Source organism: Podarcis muralis, chromosome 14, assembly GCF_964188315.1.
Source record: "Podarcis muralis chromosome 14, rPodMur119.hap1.1, whole genome shotgun sequence".
NCBI classification, from domain to species: domain Eukaryota; kingdom Metazoa; phylum Chordata; class Lepidosauria; order Squamata; family Lacertidae; genus Podarcis; species Podarcis muralis.
In genome coordinates, this window is record NC_135668.1 from 10,132,132 (window position 1) to 10,157,635 (window position 25,504).

The 25,504-nt window shown below is 42.8% G+C and overlaps 1 protein-coding gene across 9 annotated transcripts in view; it reads right to left on the minus strand.

The window, feature by feature from the left end:
• Positions 1-25,504, minus strand: part of MYO9A (myosin IXA) — a 177,518-nt gene that overhangs the window by 46,063 nt on the left and 105,951 nt on the right. For 7 of the 9 annotated variants that reach the window (XM_077918918.1, XM_077918913.1, XM_077918914.1 and 4 more), the window contains 5 exons: positions 24,402-24,551; positions 22,838-23,157; positions 20,665-22,305; positions 19,581-19,668; positions 18,615-18,830 (listed from right to left, as the gene is read on the minus strand). In XM_077918918.1, coding sequence (XP_077775044.1) covers positions 18,615-18,830; positions 19,581-19,668; positions 20,665-22,305; positions 22,838-23,157; positions 24,402-24,551 — 2,415 coding nt within the window. The remainder of the gene's footprint in view (positions 1-18,614; positions 18,831-19,580; positions 19,669-20,664; positions 22,306-22,837; positions 23,158-24,401; positions 24,552-25,504) is intronic. The other 2 variants (XM_077918912.1, XM_077918916.1) reach the window with 2 other exon arrangements.

Here is a 25,504-nt window from a genome sequence, read left to right on the forward strand (position 1 = left end):
ACAACAATGAAATAATGCCCCACTCTCCCTTTTCTGGACTTAATAGTGGATTCAGGCCAGGTGAGACCTGCAGGCAGAAGTTCACTGTGCATAGCTCTTGAATAGATACATGTATGAATCAGCAACAAGACATAGCTAGCCTGTCTGTCCTCCTAGAGTTGCTTATATGCACTGCCTTGTCCCTTGAACTTAACTTGGTTTAGTAAGATGATACAGGAACAAGACTTGTACTTGTGCCTGAGAAAAGACCTGCTGGAGCAGACCAAAGATCTATCTGGCCCAACATCCTGTTTCCATTGTGGCCAATGAGATGCCTCTGGAAGACCAGGAGTAGGATGCGAGAGTAAAAGCCCTCTCCTGTTGTTGTTCCCCGTGGCCCTCGCAATGAGTAGTCACCAGAAGTCTTAGCCTCCATTAATTTGTCCGATTCCCTTTTAAAGTCAGCTAAGCTGGTGGCCGTCACCACGTCATGTGCTGGCAAAATCAAAAGATTTTTGTGCGAACTAGTATTTTTTCCCTTTAAGTCCAAGATTTCTCACCATTCAGCCTCACTGTATGACCCTGGGGTCTAGTATTACAAGGGGAAAATATATCACTATCGTCTTCCTCCACACATAATTTTGCATACCACTATCATACTTTTCTCACTCACATTTTAAAAAGAAAGTAAAGATCCCCAAATATGATAACCTTTCCATATAGAGAAATTGCCTGCAACCTTTTGAGTTTTTCTACACCTTTTCCAGTTCTAAAATATCATCTTTGAACTGTGGTAACCAGAACTGTACACGGAAGTCCAAGTGTGATCACTTGTGAAAAGCCAGAAAGTCTTCAGTCAACTACAGTTTCCCACTGCATTTGAAACATGGAACTATAGTTACCCAGTTCAGAAAAGCCAGCATCTTGAACTACTTATTGAAGTCGTTTTTTGCCAGAAGTACAGTATAACACCAGGAATTATCCTACTGATGCTCAAACTGTCAAGCAAGAGAGCAGTTATGTTGCCTAGCGACCACTCAGAATGCTTTGATTCTTCAATCCAGAGCTCTGATTGGCTGCGTGGTTGTGAAGGAGTTTTCCCCTTGTATAGTTGCTCTGGACCAGGCCTGCACTCTATTTCTCCAAATGTTATATAACGTACTGTAGATATAATATTATACAGTGGTGCCCCGCAAGACGAATGCCTCGCAAGACGAAAAACCCGCTAGACGAAAGGGTTTTCCGTTTTTGAGTTGCTTCGCAAGACGATTTTCCCTATGGGCTTGCTTCGCAAGACGAAAGCGTCTTGTGAGTCTTGCGATTTTTTTCCGCTCCCCCCCCTTTTTCTAAGCCGCTAAGCCGCTAATAGCCTTTTAGCCGCTAAGCCGCTAAGCCTTTAATAGCCGCTAAGCCGCTAATAGCGCTAATCCGCTAAGCTGCTAATAGGGTTGCTTCGCAAGACGAAAAAACCGCTAGACGAAGAGACTCGCGGAACGGATTATTTTCGTCTTGCGAGGCACCACTGTACACTGCTTTTGTTCCATTTACCCTCAATAAAATAGTAGAATAAGCCTGTAATTTATGGACATTTAACTCGTGTGCATTCTGCTTTATGTGCTTGGCAAAAAAGACGGATTATAGTTGTTGTTGTTTTAAAAAATAAATAAATTAAAAGGGGAGTGGAAAGGAGGTGGGTGTCTGGGGGAAAAGATTTGCACACTTCAACCCCCCACTGAACCCAATATGCTTTGACTATACATAATTTTGGCTTTGGGTGCGATTTCCGGTATATAACCCCCTGCAAGTTGTGTATTTACTGTAAAGGTAAAGGTAAAGGGACCCCTGACCATTAGGTCCAGTCGTGGCCGACTCTGGGCTTGCGGCGCTCATCTCCCTTTATTGGCCGAGGGAGCCGGTGTAAAGCTTCCGGGTCATGTGGCCAGCATGACTAAGCCGCTTCTGGAGAACCAGAGCAGCGCACAGAAACAGTTTACCTTCCCGCCAGAGCGGTACCTATTTATCCACTTGCACTTTGATGTGCTTTCGAACTGCTAGGTTGGCAGGAGCTGGGACTGAGCAACGGGAACTCACCTCGTCGCAGGGATTCAAACCGCCGACCTTCTGATCGGCAAGTCCTAGGCTCTGTGGTTTAACCCACAGCGCCACCCGCGTCCCAGTGTGCATTAACTGTACCGGTTTCTTTTCTCTCTTGATTCCATCTGCTTTATTTCAGTCAGTCTGCTAACAGTTTTAGGATCCTGGCTTGTTCCAAACCTAGCAACCATAGTTTCCCAAGGGATCTGGTCTGTCAAGTCACAAGAGTCATGACATTGCCCTCATGCAAAAAGGGGTTCATTGGGGCTTGTATGTCTAGAAGGCAGAACAGGAAATTGTTTGTCCCCCCCCCCTTCTTGCTAGACAGGGGCCAAAGGGATTTGGGTACTTAGCTGCAGCTTTACCATGAGCAAAGAAGATGCTGCATCAGTGTAAACATTTGTAAGCTGAAACAAAACCCAGCAAGCACCTCCTGGGCACTTAAACACTAACACATTCTTATTGTGAATTAGCTTTGGTAGACAAGCTCATCATACTTTATTGCAGGTGTGGGGAACCTTTGGCCCTCCTGATGATGCTGAATTACAACTACAGTCATCCCCAACCAGCATGGCCAATGGCCAGTGGTGATAGGAGCAACATCTGGAGAGTCAAAAATTCCACACCCCTGCTTTATCGGATGGACTATGAATGACTATAAGGACTTCAGTCAGTTAAGTTTTACATTTCAAAGCTAATTCAATATTCTCAAGTGGAATATTGCATACCACTATCATACTTTTCTCACTTACATTTTAAAAAGAAAGTAAAGATCCCCAAATATGATAACCTTTCCATATAGAGAAATTGCCCGCAACCTTTTGAGTTTTTCTACACCTTTTCCAGTTCTAAAATATCATCTTTGAACTGTGGTAACCAGAACTGTACACAGCAGTCCAAGTGGGTTCACTTGTGAAAAGCCAGAAAGTCTTCAGTCAACTACAGTTTCCCACTGCATTTGAAACAAGGAACTATAGTTACCCAGTTCAGAAAAGCCAGCATCTTGAACTACTTATTGAAGTCGTTTTTTGCCAGAAGTACAGTATAACACCAGGAATTATCCTACTGATGCTCAAACTGTCAAGCAAGAGAGCAGTTGTGTTGCCTAGCGACCACTCAGAATGCTTTGATTCTTCAATGCAGAGCTCTGATTGGCTGCATGGTTGTGAAGGAGTTTTCCCCTTGTATAGTTGCTCTGGACCAGGCCTGCACTCTATTTCTCCAAATGTTATATAACGTACTGTAGATATAATATTATACAGTGGTGCCCCGCAAGACGAATGCCTCGCAAGACGAAAAACCCGCTAGACGAAAGGGTTTTCCGTTTTTGAGTTGCTTCGCAAGACGATTTTCCCTATGGGCTTGCTTCGCAAGACGAAAGCGTCTTGTGAGTCTTGCGATTTTTTTTCGCTCCCCCCCCCTTTTTCTAAGCCGCTAAGCCGCTAATAGCCTTTTAGCCGCTAAGCCGCTAAGCCTTTAATAGCCGCTAAGCCGCTAATAGCGCTAATCCGCTAAGCTGCTAATAGGGTTGCTTCGCAAGACGAAAAAACCGCTAGACGAAGAGACTCGCGGAACGGATTATTTTCGTCTTGTGAGGCACCACTGTACACTGCTTTTGTTCCATTTACCCTCAATAAAATAGTAGAATAAGCCTGTAATTTATGGACATTTAACTCGTGTGCATTCTGCTTTATGTGCTTGGCAAAAAAGACGGATTATAGTTGTTGTTGTTTTAAAAAATAAATAAATTAAAAGGGGAGTGGAAAGGAGGTGGGTGTCTGGGGGAAAAGATTTGCACACTTCAACCCCCCACTGAACCCAATATGCTTTGACTATACATAATTTTGGCTTTGGGTGCGATTTCCGGTATATAACCCCCTGCAAGTTGTGTATTTACTGTAAAGGTAAAGGTAAAGGGACCCCTGACCATTAGGTCCAGTCGTGGCCGACTCTGGGCTTGCGGCGCTCATCTCGCTTTATTGGCCGAGGGAGCCGGTGTAAAGCTTCCGGGTCATGTGGCCAGCATGACTAAGCCGCTTCTGGAGAACCAGAGCAGCGCACAGAAACACTGTTTACCTTCCCGCCAGAGCGGTACCTATTTATCCACTTGCACTTTGACGTGCTTTCGAACTGCTAGGTTGGCAGGAGCTGGGACCGAGCAATGGGAGCTCACTCCGTCGCGGGGATTCAAACCGCCGACCTTCTGATCGGCAAGTCCTAGGCTCTGTGGTTTAACCCACAGCGCCACCCGCGTTCCAGTGTGCATTTACTGTACCAGTTTCTTTTCTCTCTTGATTCCATCTGCTTTATTTTAGTCAGTCTGCTAACAGATTTAGGATCCTGGCTTGTTCCAAACCTAGCAACCATAATTTCCCAAGGGATCTGGTCTGTCAAGTCACAAGAGTCATGACATTGCCGTCATGCAAAAAGGGGTTCATTGGGGCTTCTATGTCTAGAAGGCAGAACAGGAAAATTGCTTGTTTCCCCCCCCCCCTTCTTGCTAGACAGGGGCCAAAGGGATTTGGGTACTTGGCTGCAGCTTTACCATGAGCAAAGAAGATGCTGCATCAGTGTAAACATTTTTAAGCTGAAACAAAACCCAGCAAGCACCTTCTGGCCCCTTAAACATTAACACATTCTTATTGTGAATTAGCTTTGGTAGACAACTCATCATACTTTATTGCAGGTGTGGGGAACCTTTGGCCCTCCTGATGATGCTGAATTACAACTACAGTCATCCCCAGCCAGCATGGCCAATGGCCAGTGGTGATGGGAGCAAGATCTGGAGAGTCAAAGATTCCACACCCCTGCTTTATCGGATGGACTATGAATGACTATAAGGACTTCAGTCAGTTAAGTTTTACATTTCAAAGCTAATTCAATATTCTCAAATGGGAAAAAATTAATAAAGACTCTAAAAGAATGCTCCAGAAATTTAAAGAAAAATTTAAACTTGTTTAAAAGAAGTTCAACCACTTATATGTAAAACTGTTCTTTCCTTTGGAGAAGAACCAGTGTTTGGTGATAAAATCACTGCTTGGCACACAGGTTTAATCTCTGGCATCTCCAGATAAAATTGTCAGGTAGATGGTGATGGGAGAAGAGACCCTTGTCTTGAGATTCTGGAGAACCTCTTATTAGCCAGTGCTATAAGGCAGATTCCACTTACACTTGCCAAAATATCCAAGCTTATTTCCTGCTTAAATTCTGTATAACTGTATTCATTTCTCAGTTATTCATATACACTAACAAGGGGAAATTGCAAAGGAGAAGAATATATGAGGAAATACGAGGATATATGATAGCCATCTTCAAATATCTCAAGGGCTGTGACTTGGAAGATGAAGCAAGCTTGCTTTATCAAGCTCATTGCTAAAGAACAACAATAAAATAATGCCCCACTCTCCCTTTTCTGGACTTAAGTGGACTCAGGCCAGGTGAGACCTGCAGGCAGAAGTTCACTGTGCATAGCTCTTGAATAGATACATGTATGAATCAACCACAAGACATAGCTAGCCTGTCTGTCCTCCTAGAGTTGCTATATGCACTGTCTTGTCCCTTGAACTTAACTTGGTTTAGTAAGATGATACAGGAACAAGACTTGTACTTGTGCCTGAGAAAAGACCTGCTGGAGCAGACCAAAGATCTATCTGGCCCAACATCCTGTTTGCCATTGTGGCCAATGAGATGCCTCTGGAAGACCAGGAGTAGGATGCGAGAGTAAAAGCCCTCTCCTGTTGTTGTTCCCCGTGGCCCTCACAATGAATAGTCACTACAAGTCTTAGCCTCCATTAATTTGTCCGATTCCCTTTTAAAGTCAGCTAAGCTGGTGGCCGTCCCCACGTAATGTGCTGGCAAAATCAAAAGATTTTTGTGCGAAGTAGTATTTTTTCCCTTTAAGTCCCAGATTTGTCACCATTCAGCCTCACTGTATGACCCTGGGGTCTAGTATTACAAGGGGAAAATACATCACTATCGTCTTCCTCCACACATAATTTTGCATACCACTATCGTACTTTTCTCACTCACATTTTAAAAAGAAAGTAAAGATCCCCAAATATGATAACCTTTCCATATAGAGAAATTGCCCACAATCTTTTGAGTTTTTCTACGCCTTTTCCAGTTCTAAAATATCATCTTTGAACTGTGGTAACCAGAACTGTACACAGCAGTCCAAGTGTGATCACTTGTGAAAAGCCAGAAGGCCTTCAGTCAACTACAGTTTCCCACTGCATTTGAAACATGGAACTATAGTTACCCAGTTCAGAAAAGCCAGCATCTTGAACTACTTATTGAAGTCGTTTTTTGCCAGAAGTACAGGATAACACCATGAATTATCCTACTGATGCTCAAAATGTAAAGCAAGAGAGCAGTTGTGTTGCCTAGCGACCACTCAGAATGCTTTGATTCTTCAATCTTGAGCTCTGATTGGCTGCGTGGTTGTGAAGGAGTTTTTCCCTTGTATAGTTGCTCTGGACCAGGCCTGAACTCTATTTCTCCAAATGTTATATAACGTACTGTAGATATAATATTATACACTGCTTTTGTTCCATTTAAAGGTAAAGGTAAAGGTACCCCTGCCCGTACGGGCCAGTCTTGACAGACTCTGGGGTTGTGCGCCCATCTCACTCAAGAGGCCGGGGGCCAGCGCTGTCTGCAGACACTTCCGGGTCACGTGGCCAGCGTGACAAAGCTGCATCTGGCGAGCCAGCGCAGCACACGGAACGCCGTTTACCTTCCCGCTATAAAGCAGTCCCTATTTATCTACTTGCACCCGGAGGTGCTTTCAAACTGCTAGGTTGGCAGGCGCTGGGACCGAGCAGCGGGAGCGCACCCCGCCGCGGGGATTCGAACCGCCGACCTTTCGATCGGCAAGCCCTAGGCGCTGAGGCTTTTACCCACAGTGCCACCCGCATCCCCTTTTGTTCCATTTACCCTCAATAAAATAGTAGAATAAGCCTGTAATTTATGGACATTTAACTCGTGTGCATTCTGCTTTATGTGCTTGGCAAAAAAGACGGATTGTAGTTGTTGTTGTTTTAAAAAATAAATAAATTAAAAGGGGAGTGGAAAGGATGTGGGTGTCTGGTGAAAAAGATTTGCACAATTCAACCCCCCACTGAACCCAATATGCTTTGACTATACATAATTTTGGCTTTGGGTGCGATTTCCGGTATATAACCCCCTGCAAATTGTGTATTTACGGTAAAGGTAAAGGCACCCCTGACCATTAGGTCCAGTCATGGCCGACTCTGGGGTTGCGGCGCTCATCTCGCTTTATTGGCCGAGGGAGCCGGTGTACAGCTTCCGGGTCATGTGGCCAGCATGATTAAGCCGCTTCTGGAGAACCAGAGCAGCGCACAGAAACACTGTTTACCTTCCCGCCAGAGCGGTACCTATTTATCCACTTGCACTTTGATGTGCTTTCGAACTGCTAGGTTGGCAGGAGCTGGGACTGAGCAACGGGAACTCACCCCATCGCAGGGATTCAAACCGCCGACCTTCTGATCGGCAAGTCCTAGGCTCTGTGGTTTAACCCACAGCGCCACCCGCGTTCCAGTGTGCATTTACTGTACCAGTTTCTTTTTTCTCTTGATTCCATCTGCTTTATTTTAGTCAGTCTGCTAACAGATTTAGGATCCTGGCTTGTTCCAAACCTAGCAACCATAATTTCTCAAGGGATCTGGTCTGTCAAGTCACAAGAGTCATGACATTGCCCTCATGCAAAAAGGGGTTCACTGGGGCTTCTATGTCTAGGAGGCAGAACAGGAAAATTGCTTGTTTCCCCCTTTTTTGCTAGACAGGGGCCAAAGGGATTTGGGTACTTAGCTGTGCCAGATGCAACACCTTTACCATGAGCAAAGAAGATGCTGCATCAGTGTAAACATTTGTAAGCTGAAACAAAACCCAGCAAGCACCTTCTGGCCCCTTAAGCATTAACACATTCTTATTGTGAATTAGCTTTGGTAGACAAGCTCATACTTTATTGCAGGTGTGGAGAACCTTTGGCCCTCCTGATGATGCTGAATTACAACTACAGTCATCCCCAGCCAGCATGGCCAATGGCCAGTGGTGATGGGAGCAAGATCTGGAGAGTCAAAGATTCCACACCCCTGCTTTATCGGATGGACTATGAATGACTATAAGGACTTCAGTCAGTTAAGTTTTACATTTCAAAGCTAATTCAATATTCTCAAATGGGAAAAAATTAATAAAGACTCTAAAAGAATGCTCCAGAAATTTAAAGAAAAATTTAAACTTGTTTAAAAGAAGTTCAACCACTTATATGTAAAACTGTTCTTTCCTTTGGAGAAGAACCAGTGTTTGGTGATAAAATCACTGCTTGGCACACAGGTTTAATCTCTGGCATCTCCAGATAAAATTGTCAGGTAGATGGTGATGGGAGAAGAGACCCTTGTCTTGAGATTCTGGAGAACCTCTTATTAGCCAGTGCTATAAGGCAGATTCCACTTACACTTGCCAAAATATCCAAGCTTATTTCCTGCTTAAATTCTGTATAACTGTATTCATTTCTCAGTTATTCATATACACTAACAAGGGGAAATTGCAAAGGAGAAGAATATATGAGGAAATACGAGGATATATGATAGCCATCTTCAAATATCTCAAGGGCTGTGACTTGGAAGATGAAGCAAGCTTGCTTTATCAAGCTCATTGCTAAAGAACAACAATAAAATAATGCCCCACTCTCCCTTTTCTGGACTTAAGTGGACTCAGGCCAGGTGAGACCTGCAGGCAGAAGTTCACTGTGCATAGCTCTTGAATAGATACATGTATGAATCAACCACAAGACATAGCTAGCCTGTCTGTCCTCCTAGAGTTGCTATATGCACTGTCTTGTCCCTTGAACTTAACTTGGTTTAGTAAGATGATACAGGAACAAGACTTGTACTTGTGCCTGAGAAAAGACCTGCTGGAGCAGACCAAAGATCTATCTGGCCCAACATCCTGTTTGCCATTGTGGCCAATGAGATGCCTCTGGAAGACCAGGAGTAGGATGCGAGAGTAAAAGCCCTCTCCTGTTGTTGTTCCCCGTGGCCCTCACAATGAATAGTCACTACAAGTCTTAGCCTCCATTAATTTGTCCGATTCCCTTTTAAAGTCAGCTAAGCTGGTGGCCGTCCCCACGTAATGTGCTGGCAAAATCAAAAGATTTTTGTGCGAAGTAGTATTTTTTCCCTTTAAGTCCCAGATTTGTCACCATTCAGCCTCACTGTATGACCCTGGGGTCTAGTATTACAAGGGGAAAATACATCACTATCGTCTTCCTCCACACATAATTTTGCATACCACTATCGTACTTTTCTCACTCACATTTTAAAAAGAAAGTAAAGATCCCCAAATATGATAACCTTTCCATATAGAGAAATTGCCCACAATCTTTTGAGTTTTTCTACGCCTTTTCCAGTTCTAAAATATCATCTTTGAACTGTGGTAACCAGAACTGTACACAGCAGTCCAAGTGTGATCACTTGTGAAAAGCCAGAAGGCCTTCAGTCAACTACAGTTTCCCACTGCATTTGAAACATGGAACTATAGTTACCCAGTTCAGAAAAGCCAGCATCTTGAACTACTTATTGAAGTCGTTTTTTGCCAGAAGTACAGGATAACACCATGAATTATCCTACTGATGCTCAAAATGTAAAGCAAGAGAGCAGTTGTGTTGCCTAGCGACCACTCAGAATGCTTTGATTCTTCAATCTTGAGCTCTGATTGGCTGCGTGGTTGTGAAGGAGTTTTTCCCTTGTATAGTTGCTCTGGACCAGGCCTGAACTCTATTTCTCCAAATGTTATATAACGTACTGTAGATATAATATTATACACTGCTTTTGTTCCATTTAAAGGTAAAGGTAAAGGTAAAGGTACCCCTGCCCGTACGGGCCAGTCTTGACAGACTCTGGGGTTGTGCGCCCATCTCACTCAAGAGGCCGGGGGCCAGCGCTGTCTGCAGACACTTCCGGGTCACGTGGCCAGCGTGACAAAGCTGCATCTGGCGAGCCAGCGCAGCACACGGAACGCCGTTTACCTTCCCGCTATAAAGCAGTCCCTATTTATCTACTTGCACCCGGAGGTGCTTTCAAACTGCTAGGTTGGCAGGCGCTGGGACCGAGCAGCGGGAGCGCACCCCGCCGCGGGGATTCGAACCGCCGACCTTTCGATCGGCAAGCCCTAGGCGCTGAGGCTTTTACCCACAGTGCCACCCGCATCCCCTTTTGTTCCATTTACCCTCAATAAAATAGTAGAATAAGCCTGTAATTTATGGACATTTAACTCGTGTGCATTCTGCTTTATGTGCTTGGCAAAAAAGACGGATTGTAGTTGTTGTTGTTTTAAAAAATAAATAAATTAAAAGGGGAGTGGAAAGGATGTGGGTGTCTGGTGAAAAAGATTTGCACAATTCAACCCCCCACTGAACCCAATATGCTTTGACTATACATAATTTTGGCTTTGGGTGCGATTTCCGGTATATAACCCCCTGCAAATTGTGTATTTACAGTAAAGGTAAAGGCACCCCTGACCATTAGGTCCAGTCATGGCCGACTCTGGGGTTGCGGCGCTCATCTCGCTTTATTGGCCGAGGGAGCCGGTGTACAGCTTCCGGGTCATGTGGCCAGCATGATTAAGCCGCTTCTGGAGAACCAGAGCAGCGCACAGAAACACTGTTTACCTTCCCGCCAGAGCGGTACCTATTTACCCACTTGCACTTTGATGTGCTTTCGAACTGCTAGGTTGGCAGGAGCTGGGACTGAGCAACGGGAACTCACCCCATCGCAGGGATTCAAACCGCCGACCTTCTGATCGGCAAGTCCTAGGCTCTGTGGTTTAACCCACAGCGCCACCCGCGTTCCAGTGTGCATTTACTGTACCAGTTTCTTTTTTCTCTTGATTCCATCTGCTTTATTTTAGTCAGTCTGCTAACAGATTTAGGATCCTGGCTTGTTCCAAACCTAGCAACCATAATTTCTCAAGGGATCTGGTCTGTCAAGTCACAAGAGTCAAGTCACATTGCCCTCATGCAAAAAGGGGTTCACTGGGGCTTCTATGTCTAGGAGGCAGAACAGGAAAATTGCTTGTTTCCCCCTTTTTTGCTAGACAGGGGCCAAAGGGATTTGGGTACTTAGCTGTGCCAGATGCAACACCTTTACCATGAGCAAAGAAGATGCTGCATCAGTGTAAACATTTGTAAGCTGAAACAAAACCCAGCAAGCACCTTCTGGCCCCTTAAGCATTAACACATTCTTATTGTGAATTAGCTTTGGTAGACAAGCTCATACTTTATTGCAGGTGTGGAGAACCTTTGGCCCTCCTGATGATGCTGAATTACAACTACAGTCATCCCCAGCCAGCATGGCCAATGGCCAGTGGTGATGGGAGCAAGATCTGGAGAGTCAAAAATTCCACACCCCTGCTTTATCGGATGGACTATGAATGACTATAAGGACTTCAGTCAGTTAAGTTTTACATTTCAAAGCTAATTCAATATTCTCAAGTGGAATATTGCATACCACTATCATACTTTCCTCACTCACATTTTAAAAAGAAAGTAAAGATCCCCAAATATGATAACCTTTCCATATAGAGAAATTGCCCACAATCTTTTGAGTTTTTCTACGCCTTTTCCAGTTCTAAAATATCATCTTTGAACTGTGGTAACCAGAACTGTACACAGCAGTCCAAGTGTGATCACTTGTGAAAAGCCAGAAAGTCTTCAGTCAACTACAGTTTCCCACTGCATTTGAAACAAGGAACTATAGTTACCCAATTCAGAAAAGCCAGCATCTTGAACTACTTATTGAAGTCGTTTTTTTGCCAGAAGTACAGTATAACACCAGGAATTATCCTACTGATGCTCAAACTGTCAAGCAAGAGAGCAGTTGTGTTGCCTAGCGACCACTCAGAATGCTTTGATTCTTCAATGCAGAGCTCTGATTGGCTGCGTGGTTGTGAAGGAGTTTTTTCCTTGTATAGTTGCTCTGGACCAGGCCTGTGTGAGAGCCAGTGTGGTGTAGTGGTTAAGAGCAGTAGATTTGTAATCTGGAGAACCGGGTTCGCGTCTCCGCTCCTCCACATGCAGCTGCTGGGTGACCTTGGGCTAGTCACACTTCTTTGAAGTCTCTCAGCTTCTCAAGTGGAAAAAAAATTAATAACGACTCTTAAAAGAACGCTCCAGAAATTTAAAGAAAAATTTAAACTTGTTTAAAAGAAGTTCAACCACTTATATGTAATACTGTTCTTTCCTTTGGAGAAGAACCAGTGCTTGGTGATAAAATCACTGCTTGGCACACAGGTTTAATCTCTGGCATCTCCAGTTAAAACTATCAGGTAGATGGTGATGGGAGAAGAGACCCTTATATTGAGATTCTGGAGAACCTCTTATTAGCCAGTGCTGTAAGACAGATTCCAACTTACTATATTCCACACACACTTGCCAAAATATCCAAGCTTATTCCCTGCTTAAATTCTGAATAACTGTATTCATTTCTCAGTTATTCTTATACACTAACAAGGGGAAATCGCAAAGGAGAAGAATATATGAGGAAATACGAGGACATATGATAGCCATCTTCAAATATCTCAAGGGCTGTGACTTGGAAGATGAAGCAAGCTTGCTTTCTCCTGCTCCGGAGGGTAGGACTCTAACCAATGGCTTCAAATTACAAAACAAGGGGATTCCGACTAAACATTAATAAGAACTTTCTGACAGTAAGAGCTGTTTAACAGTGGAACAGTCTCCCTTGGGAGGCTGTGGAGGTTTTTAAGCAGTGGTTTGATGGCCCTCTGTCATAGAAGTTTGAGCTGAGATTCCTGCATATCAGGGGGTTGGTCTAGATGACCCTTGGGCCCCTTCCAACTCTACAATTCTATGAAATCCAAAGTGATAATCATGGAGAAGTATGTATGGGTTTATAAAAACCTCTTGACGTGTGTGGCTGGAATGCAACCTATTGTGCAAAAGTAAGAGTCATATCTTTTGCTCTGCTCACTTTTGGCCTTTGGTCCTGCCCACCACTGGCATTGTGACCCCAGAAGGTTGTCCATGAGGGAATGTGGTTCCTGGATTGAACAATGCTCCCTACCAGAGCTGCACAAGTACAATCTACCCAGCTTTGCTAGAGCAACCGAACATTTGAAGTAGGAGAAAACACCATGACTGTAATGCAGTAGAAGATAAAAGGACCATATAGCTTCACTGTATCTGTAACTAAGAATGGCTTCTCTATAAATATTATTGCTTTGCTGACATCTTTGGAAAAATAGCAGGCTAGTGAAATGCAATCGATCTCCATACTTTGTGAGAAGATGAACAGCAACCTCTGCTTGCGCCTCCAACTGCAGCCAACAGAGAGATTTGGAAGGATAAAATGTTAATCTCCCAACTTCTCTATGTACTGAAATTTATTCAGAAGCTTCAGAACTATAAATCACAATAAACTATGTACACCACTTAGAGATGAATATATTGTTGAAATAAATAAAATAAAAGATTTAACGAGAACCTGCAGTCATGCCCATCAGTATAAATACCCAACACAGCATGCGACTAGAAAAGTTTCCTGCTACATAAAAAAATGTTTCTTTTTCCTAGACTTGAGATTGATCTCCCAACCACACAAGTAAGTTATTCAAAAAAGGATGTCGTTTCTGGTGCAGAACTCATAAAAGCTATAAAATGAGACTTTGTGCTGTTCAATGCAGAGAACCATTAATTTCATTTTTTTAAAAACAAATTTCTACTTATATTCATGTATATGTTGCTGTGTGACATTTATCACTGTCCAGGAACAGATTTCAGTTCTTTTGTGCAGTGGTGCATCATGATCTGCTTTGCCATGGGCTGTTAGCCAAGCTAGTCAGCAATAGAAGGACTGTCACTTAATCAGATTTTATAAATCAATGCTGTGCTAGTATTTGTATTCTATTTGCATTGTAAATGTATTTCACAAAAAATAAATGGTATTGGGGAAAGGTGGTGGAAGTTGGTGGTTGGTTATTCTGTTAGCTGATTCTTTGCCTGAGAACATGGGAGTGTGGTGACTTCAAGCAGACACTGTCTGGAGGAGTTTGTGAGGACAGGCAAGCTAAGGATTAATAACTTATGTGCTGCTATAAAGGAGTTTTTAAAACAAAAAGGACTAAACCCTCTCTTAGGCTCAAGGGAGAGAAACACATTGTATTCATTAATATATATACAGTTGTACCTTGGAAGTCGAATTCCGAAACATGCAAAAACCAAACCGCGGCTTCAGATTGCCTGCAGGAAGCTCCTGCAGCCAATCAGAAGCCGCGGAAGCACTGTCGGACATTCGGGTTTCAAAAGAATGTTCATAAACCGGAACAATCACTTCCAGGTTTGCGGCATTCAGGAGCCAAAACGTCAGAGTTCCAGGGCATTCAGGATCCAGGGTACGACTGTATATGAATAATACTTGTTGTTCGACTGTTGCCAACCTGTCAAATAAAGATATATCTTCAAGTCTTGTGTAAGGCGCTTATTTTATCACAAATAGCTAACCCGCTATGCCTAAGATTGCTTTAATGCACTCAAAAGCCTGTGACTAATGTACAGCACTGGAAAAACATTGACTTTCAGGGCTTTTGTTCACTAACAACCAACTGGTGCAGAGGCGATAACCTACTTTCTTTCTTTCATGAAATCAATCAACTCTGTGTATAGTCAGGCTGCCTGACTTGCCTGCTTCTTTTACTGGAAGCTCAAGCTAAATACCTTACATGCTTGTGAATATATGCCAGTGTCCTTTCCTATATCCACTGCTGTACTGAAGGTTGCTTTATTATTACTTGAGATTAAAACGCAGCCTCTGCAAAGGGTAGCCATTAACATCTGAATACTAATGAACCACTTCCACCCTCCGAAGTTAGCAAACCGGCACATCACGGCTCTGCTTTACGCAGATGATGCGGTAATACTATCCAGAACCCCTATGAAGCTTAGAAGAGCTGCCTATTGTGAGACGGAATGCCTCAAAATAAATTATCAGAAGACCAAAAATCTTGCTTTTAGGAAAAAACCAAATCTCAGAAACTGGAAACTTCAAGGCCAAAATATAGAACAAGTCTCAAACTACAAATATTTCAGAATGGCGGTCCAGGTATCAGGATCCAACAAAATTCATATTAACTCAAATGGGTGTGCTGGAGAAAGATCTGCAAATGCTATCTTTAAATTTTTTAGAACTCAAGGGGGCTTTTATGTCCCCGCGGCACTAAAATTATATAAAGCCAAAACGTTGGCACAGCTCCTTTACGGATCCTTTCTGGGCCCGCCTCCCTCCTCGTTCATTCCCCTTGAAAGAGTGCAATCCAAGCTCCTCAGAGCCCTTCTACAAGTTCCCAGATGCGTTTCAAATGCATGGGTCAGACTAGAAACAGGGATGATGAAAGTTGAAGCTCATATTAGTCTAACATCAATATTTAAGTGGCTAACTTTGAAACTGCTCCCCCGAGGAATAGCTCCATTGATTCTGAGTGACCAGTTTCATTCTGGCTGGCAGACAGCAATTCTAAACACTCTTCAGAAACTGGGCTTTGCTCCCCAAACCCTCATAACTATGGGCCTGGGCCAAGCTACATCCGTGGTCAGGCAAAGAATCATGGACATAGAGAGACAACAGGACTGTACAAGGGTCCCTGATTATAAAATCATAAAAAACAGGAGATATGTAGCCACTCCAGCAACATATCTCTATTTCCTCGCATCCAGAAATGCAAGAAGGGCTTTCACTCTTGCTAGAAGCTCGGCCTTGCCCTCAACGGTTCTGGAAGGCTCCTATGGAAGTGTCCCGTACGCACAGAGACTTGGCGCCTGCCCATTAGGGGAAATAGGAAGCCCCGTACATATATATTTTTAATGTCCTTTTTATGCTGAGATTTGTAGAGAAATCAATGACCCTTTGCTGAAGACGCTCGCCGATCTTCCAGACAAGTCTAAACTTAATTCTCTCCTCTTAGGCAAGGTCACAAGACGACCTGGCTGGTAGCCAGATTCTGCGCCCAGATTTGTAGGCATAGATCATCCTCTAGAATAAAATAGCTTACTAGGGAAAAGCTGATGCCACCCTTTGGGGCGCCTCAGGATCAATTTTTATGGTAGCCCAAATCTCAGTTGTACGGGTGTATGTATATATTTAAATTTTAACTCACGAGCTATTGCTGCAATCTGCTCAAATTGTATATTTTATCTTTATGAATGCTGTCATTATTGTGTTATGCGAGCTGGTCTTTGACCGTAATAAATTATTATTTTTATTTTATTAATTATTATTATTATTATTATTATTATTATTATTATTATTATTATTACTACTACTACTACTACCACTACTACTAATGAACCACAGGAAAAATGATCAAATACCCTACTCTAACTAGCCAGATTAGAAAGAGAAACTGGCCCCAATGGTCAAAAACTACCAACTTTAGGAAAGCAGGAACTTAAGCCCAGTGAAACTAAATATATGTCGAGAATATTCACACGTCCAGCTTTAAAGGCCTATGCAGTATGCTTATACACATGGATATGGCATACCTATGTACATGTTTATACAGTTTTTATATATAACAACGGGAATGTAATTCAGCATAAGCTAAAAAGCAGAGCTTGATGGTGCAAGCAGCTGCCCCAAAGTAGGTGTGCCAAACTACCAGTGAGAAAGCTTGTGAAGCCCCAGGGGCAGCGTAGGAAGAAAGAGAATATCAAATGAGATGAGAGTTTAGGACTACTTGCATGCAAATGAAATCTGTTAAACTATGGCAGCGGAATCAGAGGAGCATTTTGAAAAGTGGCATGAATGGGACTCCTTCCGAGGATGGAACTCTCCAAGCAAACAGTAAGCCCAGCACCCTTCGCACCTCAGCAGTGATTCCCAGTGTGAAAAGCTTTACTGATAGTCAAACTAGTGATTTGTAACAAGGTAAACCTCCAAGAACATAGCACATTTCCTGTGTGCACAAAGGAGAAAGCTTAAAGCTACTTCACTACCCTCTCAGTGGGATCTTCATAACAATCTGGGTAAAAACCACAAGAACAGAATCAATGAAGATGCTAACCAGCTGCTCTGGTAGCAACATAACACAACTATATCCCCAAAGTTTTCAAAATAAGTTCTATTGAGAAGCCCCTTTGCTATGGCTTTGAGTACTTAAAAGCACTCAGTGCCTTGAAGGCTAGTTAATGAATATGAACTTCAGGGAATTAGGAAATGGCTGTTCCATATAAACAGTTCTACCGCCACTTTTAGAGGGACACTTTGCCTTATTCATTTCCAGTTTCCCTGAGGAACAGGCACGGTCATTTATTGTACTCTAAATCTGGAAGGCAGACCACTTCTCAGTAATATTTGTCTATTTCATTTGATAGTCCATTGCCTGTTCAAAGTATTTCTGTTTAACAATGTTTTTAGAAAATTAATTTCATTCTGTCTTGATCACTTGCTCTGCATTTTAGGATTTTACCATTTTATGAGGTTTTAATGATTTCATTTGTACAGAAACATGATATTTATGAGTGGGCGGATTATGAATAAGATAAAATAAATGTGTCAGGGATGTGAAGCAGATTGTGCTCCAACCAGAAGGGTGCTCCAAGAGCAATCGGTTTTTCTTTGAAGGATAGGCATGAATGGCAGTCAAGAATGCCACTGGTGTGGGGGCTAATCATGTTCCCTGCACCTGGCGATGCAACCATTGCTCTTCAATAATGTACTTGCCAAAAAAAGAAAGTAAAAGACTGTACACCAGCCCCTTCACCTGCAAGTCAGGATGAAGCCATTCCGAGTCAGGATGAAGTGTTGGAAACTTACAGAGAGAAATGACAATAGTCTAACTCAATATGGCTGCCCTATCATATTTCAGACCATCCCAAGAACTTGATGTAATCTGTGCTCTTTTTGACACCTGATTAAAACATTTCTGTTTATCTGGACATGTAGAAGCTGAGATTAAAGCACATGTCTTTTTAGCCTACTGTCTGAATCGAATCTTCGGAATTACCCCTCTATTATTGTCCATGGCAGGTCGCTCAACCATCGCTGTGCCCTTTCTTTCAGCAGATCAAGAAAAACTGCAAGGTTTTTAGTGGGGGCAATTAGAATAAGATCTATTATTTGATTATTGATGTAAACCTCCAAAATGTATTTTATATAGCTAAGTTTTTACCTCTATCTTCAGTACATTTTATTTTATTGCTATGGCTAGTAGCTGATGCAAATAAAGATTCTTCTCATTCTGATTCTTCGGAATGTTTTTAAGTATCTGTTTTTAACTATTAAAGGATAATTTTTATGTTTTATTTTTATTGTTTGCAAACCGCTTAGAGGTTTTATTGGAACCAAGTGGTATATAAATACTGTTAAATAAAGAGAAAAACGAAACATGCTTGTGACTATGTTCTCGGAGGTTACAGGCTACTACAAGAAGGGAGAAAGAGCAGTGGAAGGTGTCAGTACAGCTACTGGTTAGCCAAGAGATGCTCCCACACAGCTGTGTGTTGGATCAATTACCATTTCAGAGTCACTGTGACAGGGCTGCCCAAGTCTGGCTGCACAGCCGGGCTCAGGGTGAGGAGGTTGGTCAAGGGAGAGAAGGAATTCAAAACTGTCATCGTAATCCTCTTCCTCCGTATCCCCCTCCCAATCAGCAAAAGCACCTCTAGTCAAGAAATCAGAGCGTGTCCGTGCCATGCGGGCTTTCTTTTTATGGGCTGGTCTGGCAACCTGCTTGACACCAAACGATAAAACAAATAACATGAAAATGCTTTAAACAAACAAACAAAAAGGACAACAGGTGAGTCTGCTGCTGTTTGAAGTCAAAAGGGGAACATGCAACCACATAAGGATTAAAATAAAAAGCTAATTTCCAAATGCAAGTTGTTTTGGGGGGTTAACAAGTTGGTAGTAAGCAACAAAAATGGACAGCACAAATAAAATGTATTGTAATGGAAGCCAATAAAAATAATGGGGGGGACGGGGACAGAAACAGACAGCACAATTGCTTTTGACACAGCTTATGTGAAGGGTCAATTCAGGGCAGGACTTGGACTCAGTTCTCACTGAGATGGTAATCCAGTGGCTGGGCTGGATTTCAGACTGCAAGTGGGCACTTAGATGATTGAATGCTCCTCTTTAAAAAATATTCCCTCCAGCTAAATATTGGGGAGAATGGTCTTTGCTTCGCTTACTTCCTGAACATGCTAGTTTTCTATGTGCACAGATTTGTTATTTTGAAGGACCATTCATTCATGTGAATTCCTGCCTGTAGCCTGAAGTAGTACAGTCCACAAACACCCATACTACCTCAGTGAAAACCAAGCAAATGGTTTATCTTTGTATTGCTGTCTGTAGAGAACTCTTAAACCTTGCAATTGCTTCCCTACTGATAAAATCCTGCTCCATCCCTTTACTCTCATATTATTAGGTAGCCAACAGAATAAAAAATTTCTACCGAAGAAATAAAAGGTTGTTGCGTACCTCTCCCCTACTTTGTCCAGAAACCTTTGATGGTTTTTTATGTTCTTCTTTTGGAAGCAATGGACATGCTGAAGATTCTTTGCTGAAACTAGAAAACATAATTATTGCAGATTGACCCACAACAGGTCCGATACATACTCCAGGATGAATAGTTTGGGAAAGGCACCTTCAAGTCACATACATTGTTATAATCCAGGGATGGAAACTCGGCCTTCCAATTGTTGCTAGACTTCAATTCTCATCAGCCTCAGCCAGCTGATGGCTGATGGGAGTTGCATACCAACATTTGGAGGGCCACACTGTTTGCAACCCTGCTGAAATCCTTGCAATTACCCTGTGTGTAAAATAATCAGGATTATTACCCCATATTCTGGGACAGGAGGGAGCTAAGATGGAATGGTTTGCTTAAGGCCACCAATTTAATTCATGACAGAATAAGATTTGAGCCCTCTGCTATTCATAGCAAAGCCTCTCAGCCAGTACTACACTATACCCCCGTCTCAGAAGTGTATAGCCGGTGTCTGGGTAAAGTTTCTGAAACTGAAGATGACCAAATAAGAGGACAGGTGCTTCAGCACTCTGAATAGGTTCTTACAGCTTCCTATGAATAGCAGAAACCTAGATTGTGGAAAATATAAAATACTGTAAATCTACTTAAGATGCATACTTTATATAGGTTGAAGAATTTTAACTTTGGGGGTAGAACATTGATTTCTTAAGCACAGAGTAAAACAGTGAAATTCTTTCACATACACACTCCCAACTTCATCGCTATCAATAGGTGTATATATAGACCCCTCTCCCCATTAATACTGTTCTGGGTTTGGAGGTAAGCCACACATGTTCCTGTGTAAATGTCAATATGCATACAAATGGAAAAGCCAGAACATATATGTATACTAAAAAGGAACACCACATAGAAAACAAAAGAAACAAATGCCATTTTGATGTTTGAATTTTTCCTGTGCATGATTTTTCTGGGGGAAGAATCCTTTGGTTTTCCTCCAAGCAGTTAATATTTCTAGGAGGGCTCAGGACTTGTGAAAGTGAAAATGAAATAGAAATACTGCAACATCATACTCACTTAAGACCCACATGACTATCCTTTGGGGTAAAGAAAATAGAACCACCTCTAGTTTCATTAGAAGAGCTTTCAGTACCCTGGCGAGGAATTCGGGGCAACCTGAACCGTTTTTCTCTTGCAGGCAGATTGCTCGAGCCTTCTTGAGATTCAGCCGCCATTTGCAAGCTTAACTGGTCTCTTCCAGCAGAATGCTGAACAACTGGCGTCTTGTCTTCCTTTCGTTCCAGGATCATGATGATAGTCTTTTCTTTCTGGGTCTTCTGGCAAGCAGGCGGGCTTCTTTTTGCTGTGACAGTAAGACCTTTAATATCTACCGTTGAAGTGGGCCCTGCACTTGTTGTAAGACAAGGCTCCTCTTTGCTCTGGGGACTCCCAATGAGGAGAGATTGAGGCTTGTCCGTTTTCTTTGGTGACCTGATAGAGGCTCCTTGAGAGGACTCCCTGACCCTGTTCTGCTGCTCAAAAACTTTACGCTGCTTCCCCAAAATTTCCTTCTGCTGTCGAATCTGCTCCATCATTTCTTTCTCGTTCTGCAGTTGCTTTTGTTTCTGGCGCTCTTCCTTCTCCACATTTAGCTTCTCCAGCTTCTTGATAACTGGATCTGAAGATAGCATTTCTGAAGCAGGGCCCTCTTGTCCTCTGAAGGAAGGTGGACATTCCCCATGAAAGGTTCTGCTCTGCCCCGCCCCGTCCAGTTCAGTGGTATGCTTGGCTTCTGGGAACAAAAACTTCCCCCCCATTTCCATTCGCTTGTTCCTTAAATTATTCTCTATAACTGACTGGCCAGCTCTGAGACTGTCCTGTGGCGGCAGGTAAAATGTAGGTAGGCTGCTTGAAATGAGTGGCTCTCTTGTGTGCAAGTTATAGACAACGCCTTGAGAATCGCAAACTGACCCATCTTTAGCAGCAAGGCACTCTGGTAATTCAGAGCTTGAGGCCAAACTTTTCCCACCCAACACATTTCTGTTTACATCTGCATCAAGGATGGGGATGCATTTAACATTGTCAGATTTAGGGCTGTTTGGTAACGAGTTTCTGGGAACAGGCTCGTGCGGCAAGGTTGGGTCCTGCTTGCCCTTCTGAGTGTCTTCATGGCTCAGCATCTCTAGACTTCCCTGAGAGCTTTCACTCTCTGGAGTTCCCCTAGGAGATTGCGTGTCATCAGAAATCATCTCTGGTGACCACTGATGCTCTTCTGAGGGAGAAACCCCACCAGTGGACCGGACCTTAAGCAATTCCAAGCTAAATATTTCCTGTTCCAATTCACGCATCCGCCGGCTCTCTCGCTTTGCACGAACTCCTTTCTTCTGGTTGAGGTCTTCCAATGACTTGGGTCTCTCTCTCACAAGAACTTGCTCATCTATGCTCTCTCCACCCTGGCTGTTGGCTCTCTCATAGTGCTTGTACAATAAAGCCTCAGAATTATCCAAGGGATCAATTTGACCCACTCTGTTTTCAATCACTGACTTATGTTCTTCCACAGCTTTCACTCGCTCTTCAAATGAACGATCCTCCCATTCAGAAGGATCTGAACCTGTAACATCCCGGTTGTCCCCTGGTGCAAGTCCATCCTCTTCTTTAACTGCCAGTCCATTCCTCAATGGAGCCTCTCTTAAGCTTTGCTCCTTTAAAATCCTCAACCTTTTTTAAAAAGAAAGAAAAGACATTTTAGAATTATTTGTTGCAAATTTCTCACCCTTCTCTTTAAAGCATTGCAAGGCTTTGGATTAGATGACCCTTGGGGTACTTTCCAAATCTACAATTCTATGAGACTTTCCTTTTTCTTCCATGCTTGTTCCTCTAGCAACATGGCAAGATTATTAAGTCAATCACCATTACTAGGAACAATAAAATGTAAAAGAAAGAAAAGTGAGGTTAGTAACGATACCATACCTGAGATGAGATGGGTGTGATGGGCTTTAACAAGTATGAAAACCATGCTGTAAGCCAAATTAAGTTTGCATCTTAATTAACCCTTTAATGCCCTTTATTTCTAATTAAATTTTCCGCAGCATCCCACTGAAACTTCTTTACACCCCTTGGCCCTTTTCTACTCCCTTTCAATCCCTTGGTCTTTATTCACCTGCCGCACTTCAGGGGGTCAATATTGGCAACTTTGGGAAATCCTGATTTACACGCACTTTTGTCCTCCCATGAAGGTTACAAGTATTACCTCTGCCGTGCTTTGTATCCTCTATACGCTGCTTGCAACAAAATCACTTTGTTTCTCTTGGCCCTGTAGACACTTCTGGTGTGGTAGCTTCGCCATTTTGCCTGGACGATGGTAGCCGCAGCATTCCGGTGCCTCAAGCATTCCCGCCAGTAGCTCTGGATAATGAAGCCAGCCACCCGCATCTGCTGAAATCTTCTCCTTGCCACAAAGCCTCGCCAGTAGGCCTGAAGAACAACTGCTGCCTTGCCTAAACAGATGGAATGGTTTAGGGACTCTTCTTCCTCAGCTTGCTTTCTTCTTTGGTAACTACGCCAGTATTGCTATGGGAAGAGTGAGAGAAAATATTTTCCAGTACTCCATACTATGTCAGATTCCCTTAAAAGAAAGATCCTTGAAAGCAATATCTAACAAAGATCCAGTAGCATAACCACAATTTCGCCTATTAATAAGACCAAGTGGTACTGAATGAAGAAGAAAGGCTGAACAGCCATTATCTTATACTTGTGGATGACCAATCTGTACTCGGGGGGTGGGGTGGGGAGTTTAAAAATGATGAGGTGCAACCAATAATGGTTTTCAATAATAACCTGGACAAACACTTTGTGGTATGAATGAAATTGAGAAGGGACTTTTAGTGTTACTAAAGATATACACATGATATGAAAATAATTTTCTTAACTGTGCATAAATATACTGACAGATGCCTTACTATGTATTAAACTGCCACATTCCTTGTTATTACAACCCCACTGTTCTACACATAACTATGCCCTTATTTCCGCATAACACTAAGCCAAACCATGGTTTAGTGTCATCAAGCATGTACCTAGATAAGAGATTGTGGTCTCTGCTCCCCCTCAGTGGTTCCGCTGCTGCTCTGCACTGAGCCAAGCCATGGTTTGGTTTAGTACAGAGCTTTCCAAATCATGTGTTGTGACACGTTAGTGTGTCAGCTGCAGTGTGTGGGTATGTCACACAAATGCTCTTATAAGGGGTTAGTTTAACCTCCGGTTTGCTAGCAAAACTGAATTACTATGTCACAATATGATGCATATCTAAAAAGTTTGTCAGCGACATGGACAGTTTGGAAAGCTCTGGTTTAGTGTGTCATCCAAACCATGGCTTTGTGCAAATGAGCAAAATCTGGAGTGGAGAGTGTGATCACTTTGTTCCTCCTTTGATTATCTTACTGCTGCACTGTGCTGTGCTAAGTCTGGCTGTGTGTTGTCCAAACCCAGGTTCGTGGTTTAAAGAAATCATGAGCTGCAAACCATAGGCTAAGCCTTGGTTACTGTTTGCAGTTTGTCTGCAGCGAGTTTAACCCCAAGTCTGTGTTCAAAATCAGCACAGTGCTGCAACAAATTAACTAAGGAGAAGCAAATCATTCACAATCTCCTCTCTGGGAGTGTATACATTTGCTTGTGCAAAGGAAGGCATGGTCTGGCTTAGTGTTATGTGCAAACCAGGCCTATATGTAACATAAAAGAAACAGCTTTTGTCTTGAGATAAACGTCAGGCATGCTAAATGTCTGAAATTACTGGAAATCACACTGTTGACACCCACCTGTATGACCACAGCTGCCTGCTTCAAATTCAGGAACTGCCTCCTGTAGAGCATAGTGCGGAACCAGCTCTGCAACAGAGTGATCCTTCGCAACACCTCCTCATGTAGCAGTCCCTGTAGAAGCTGACGTCCCTGCTCTTTCATGAAAACCTAACAATGTGGAGAGCAATAATAAATGCCTATTTATTAATGAACAAATTACTGTCAGTTCCCCACCATGCAGCTATAAAGATTTCTGCAAAATAATTGCAATGGTGTAAGTAACAAAACACAGGAAGAACCTGTTCTGCCCACCAATCTCGGCACTTGCAAGGGAAAAAGAGCCTGAATATTCATCCAGGGAAACAACTGGCTGAAAATATGGAATCTTATGAACTTCTTTGTTGGGTTTTACCTCAAGTCTGCAGCCTGAATACTTTAAAAAATAATAATAATGAAGGGGATGAGGGAATCACCACAAACTTAAAGAATTTATTTTATTTTTTATTTATGTTATTTTATTTTTTAAGACACACAAGTGAAGCAAATCCACAAAATGCCTTTTAAATAAAATAAGGGTCACATTTACTTCAGAATCTTCCTCTTCCCACCTTCAGGAAGAAATTCCAACTGATGTTCAGGTACTTGAAAATGAACTGAAAGTTGAGTTGCCTCATTCTAGCGTCTGGGGTAACTTTGGTGTGGCAAAAAAAGTCTTGGGGAGTTGTAATTTTGAGTTCTACCAGACATTATCTTATTTACATGCAACACTAAAATTGTGGCTACTTTGCTCCTCCCCTGCTCATTTTGCTGATGGACTGCACCAAGCTAAGCTATGTCACAGTTTGACTTAGTGTGCTGTCCCAGTCGGGGTTCATGGTTTAGCTCTCCCCGACAAACCACAAGCTATAAACCATAGGACAAACCTTTGTTACAGTGTGTGGTTTGTCTGCAGAATGCTAAGCTATGAGCTCAGGTCTGGACAACATGTGGAGCCAAACTAAAGCTTAGGTCAGAGAAGCAGCAAAATGACTGGCAAGGAGCAAACAGCCCAAATCTCCTCTCTGGGAGCCCATAGATTTGCTTGTTACTGATAAGCCGTGGTCTATGTTATCAATACATGC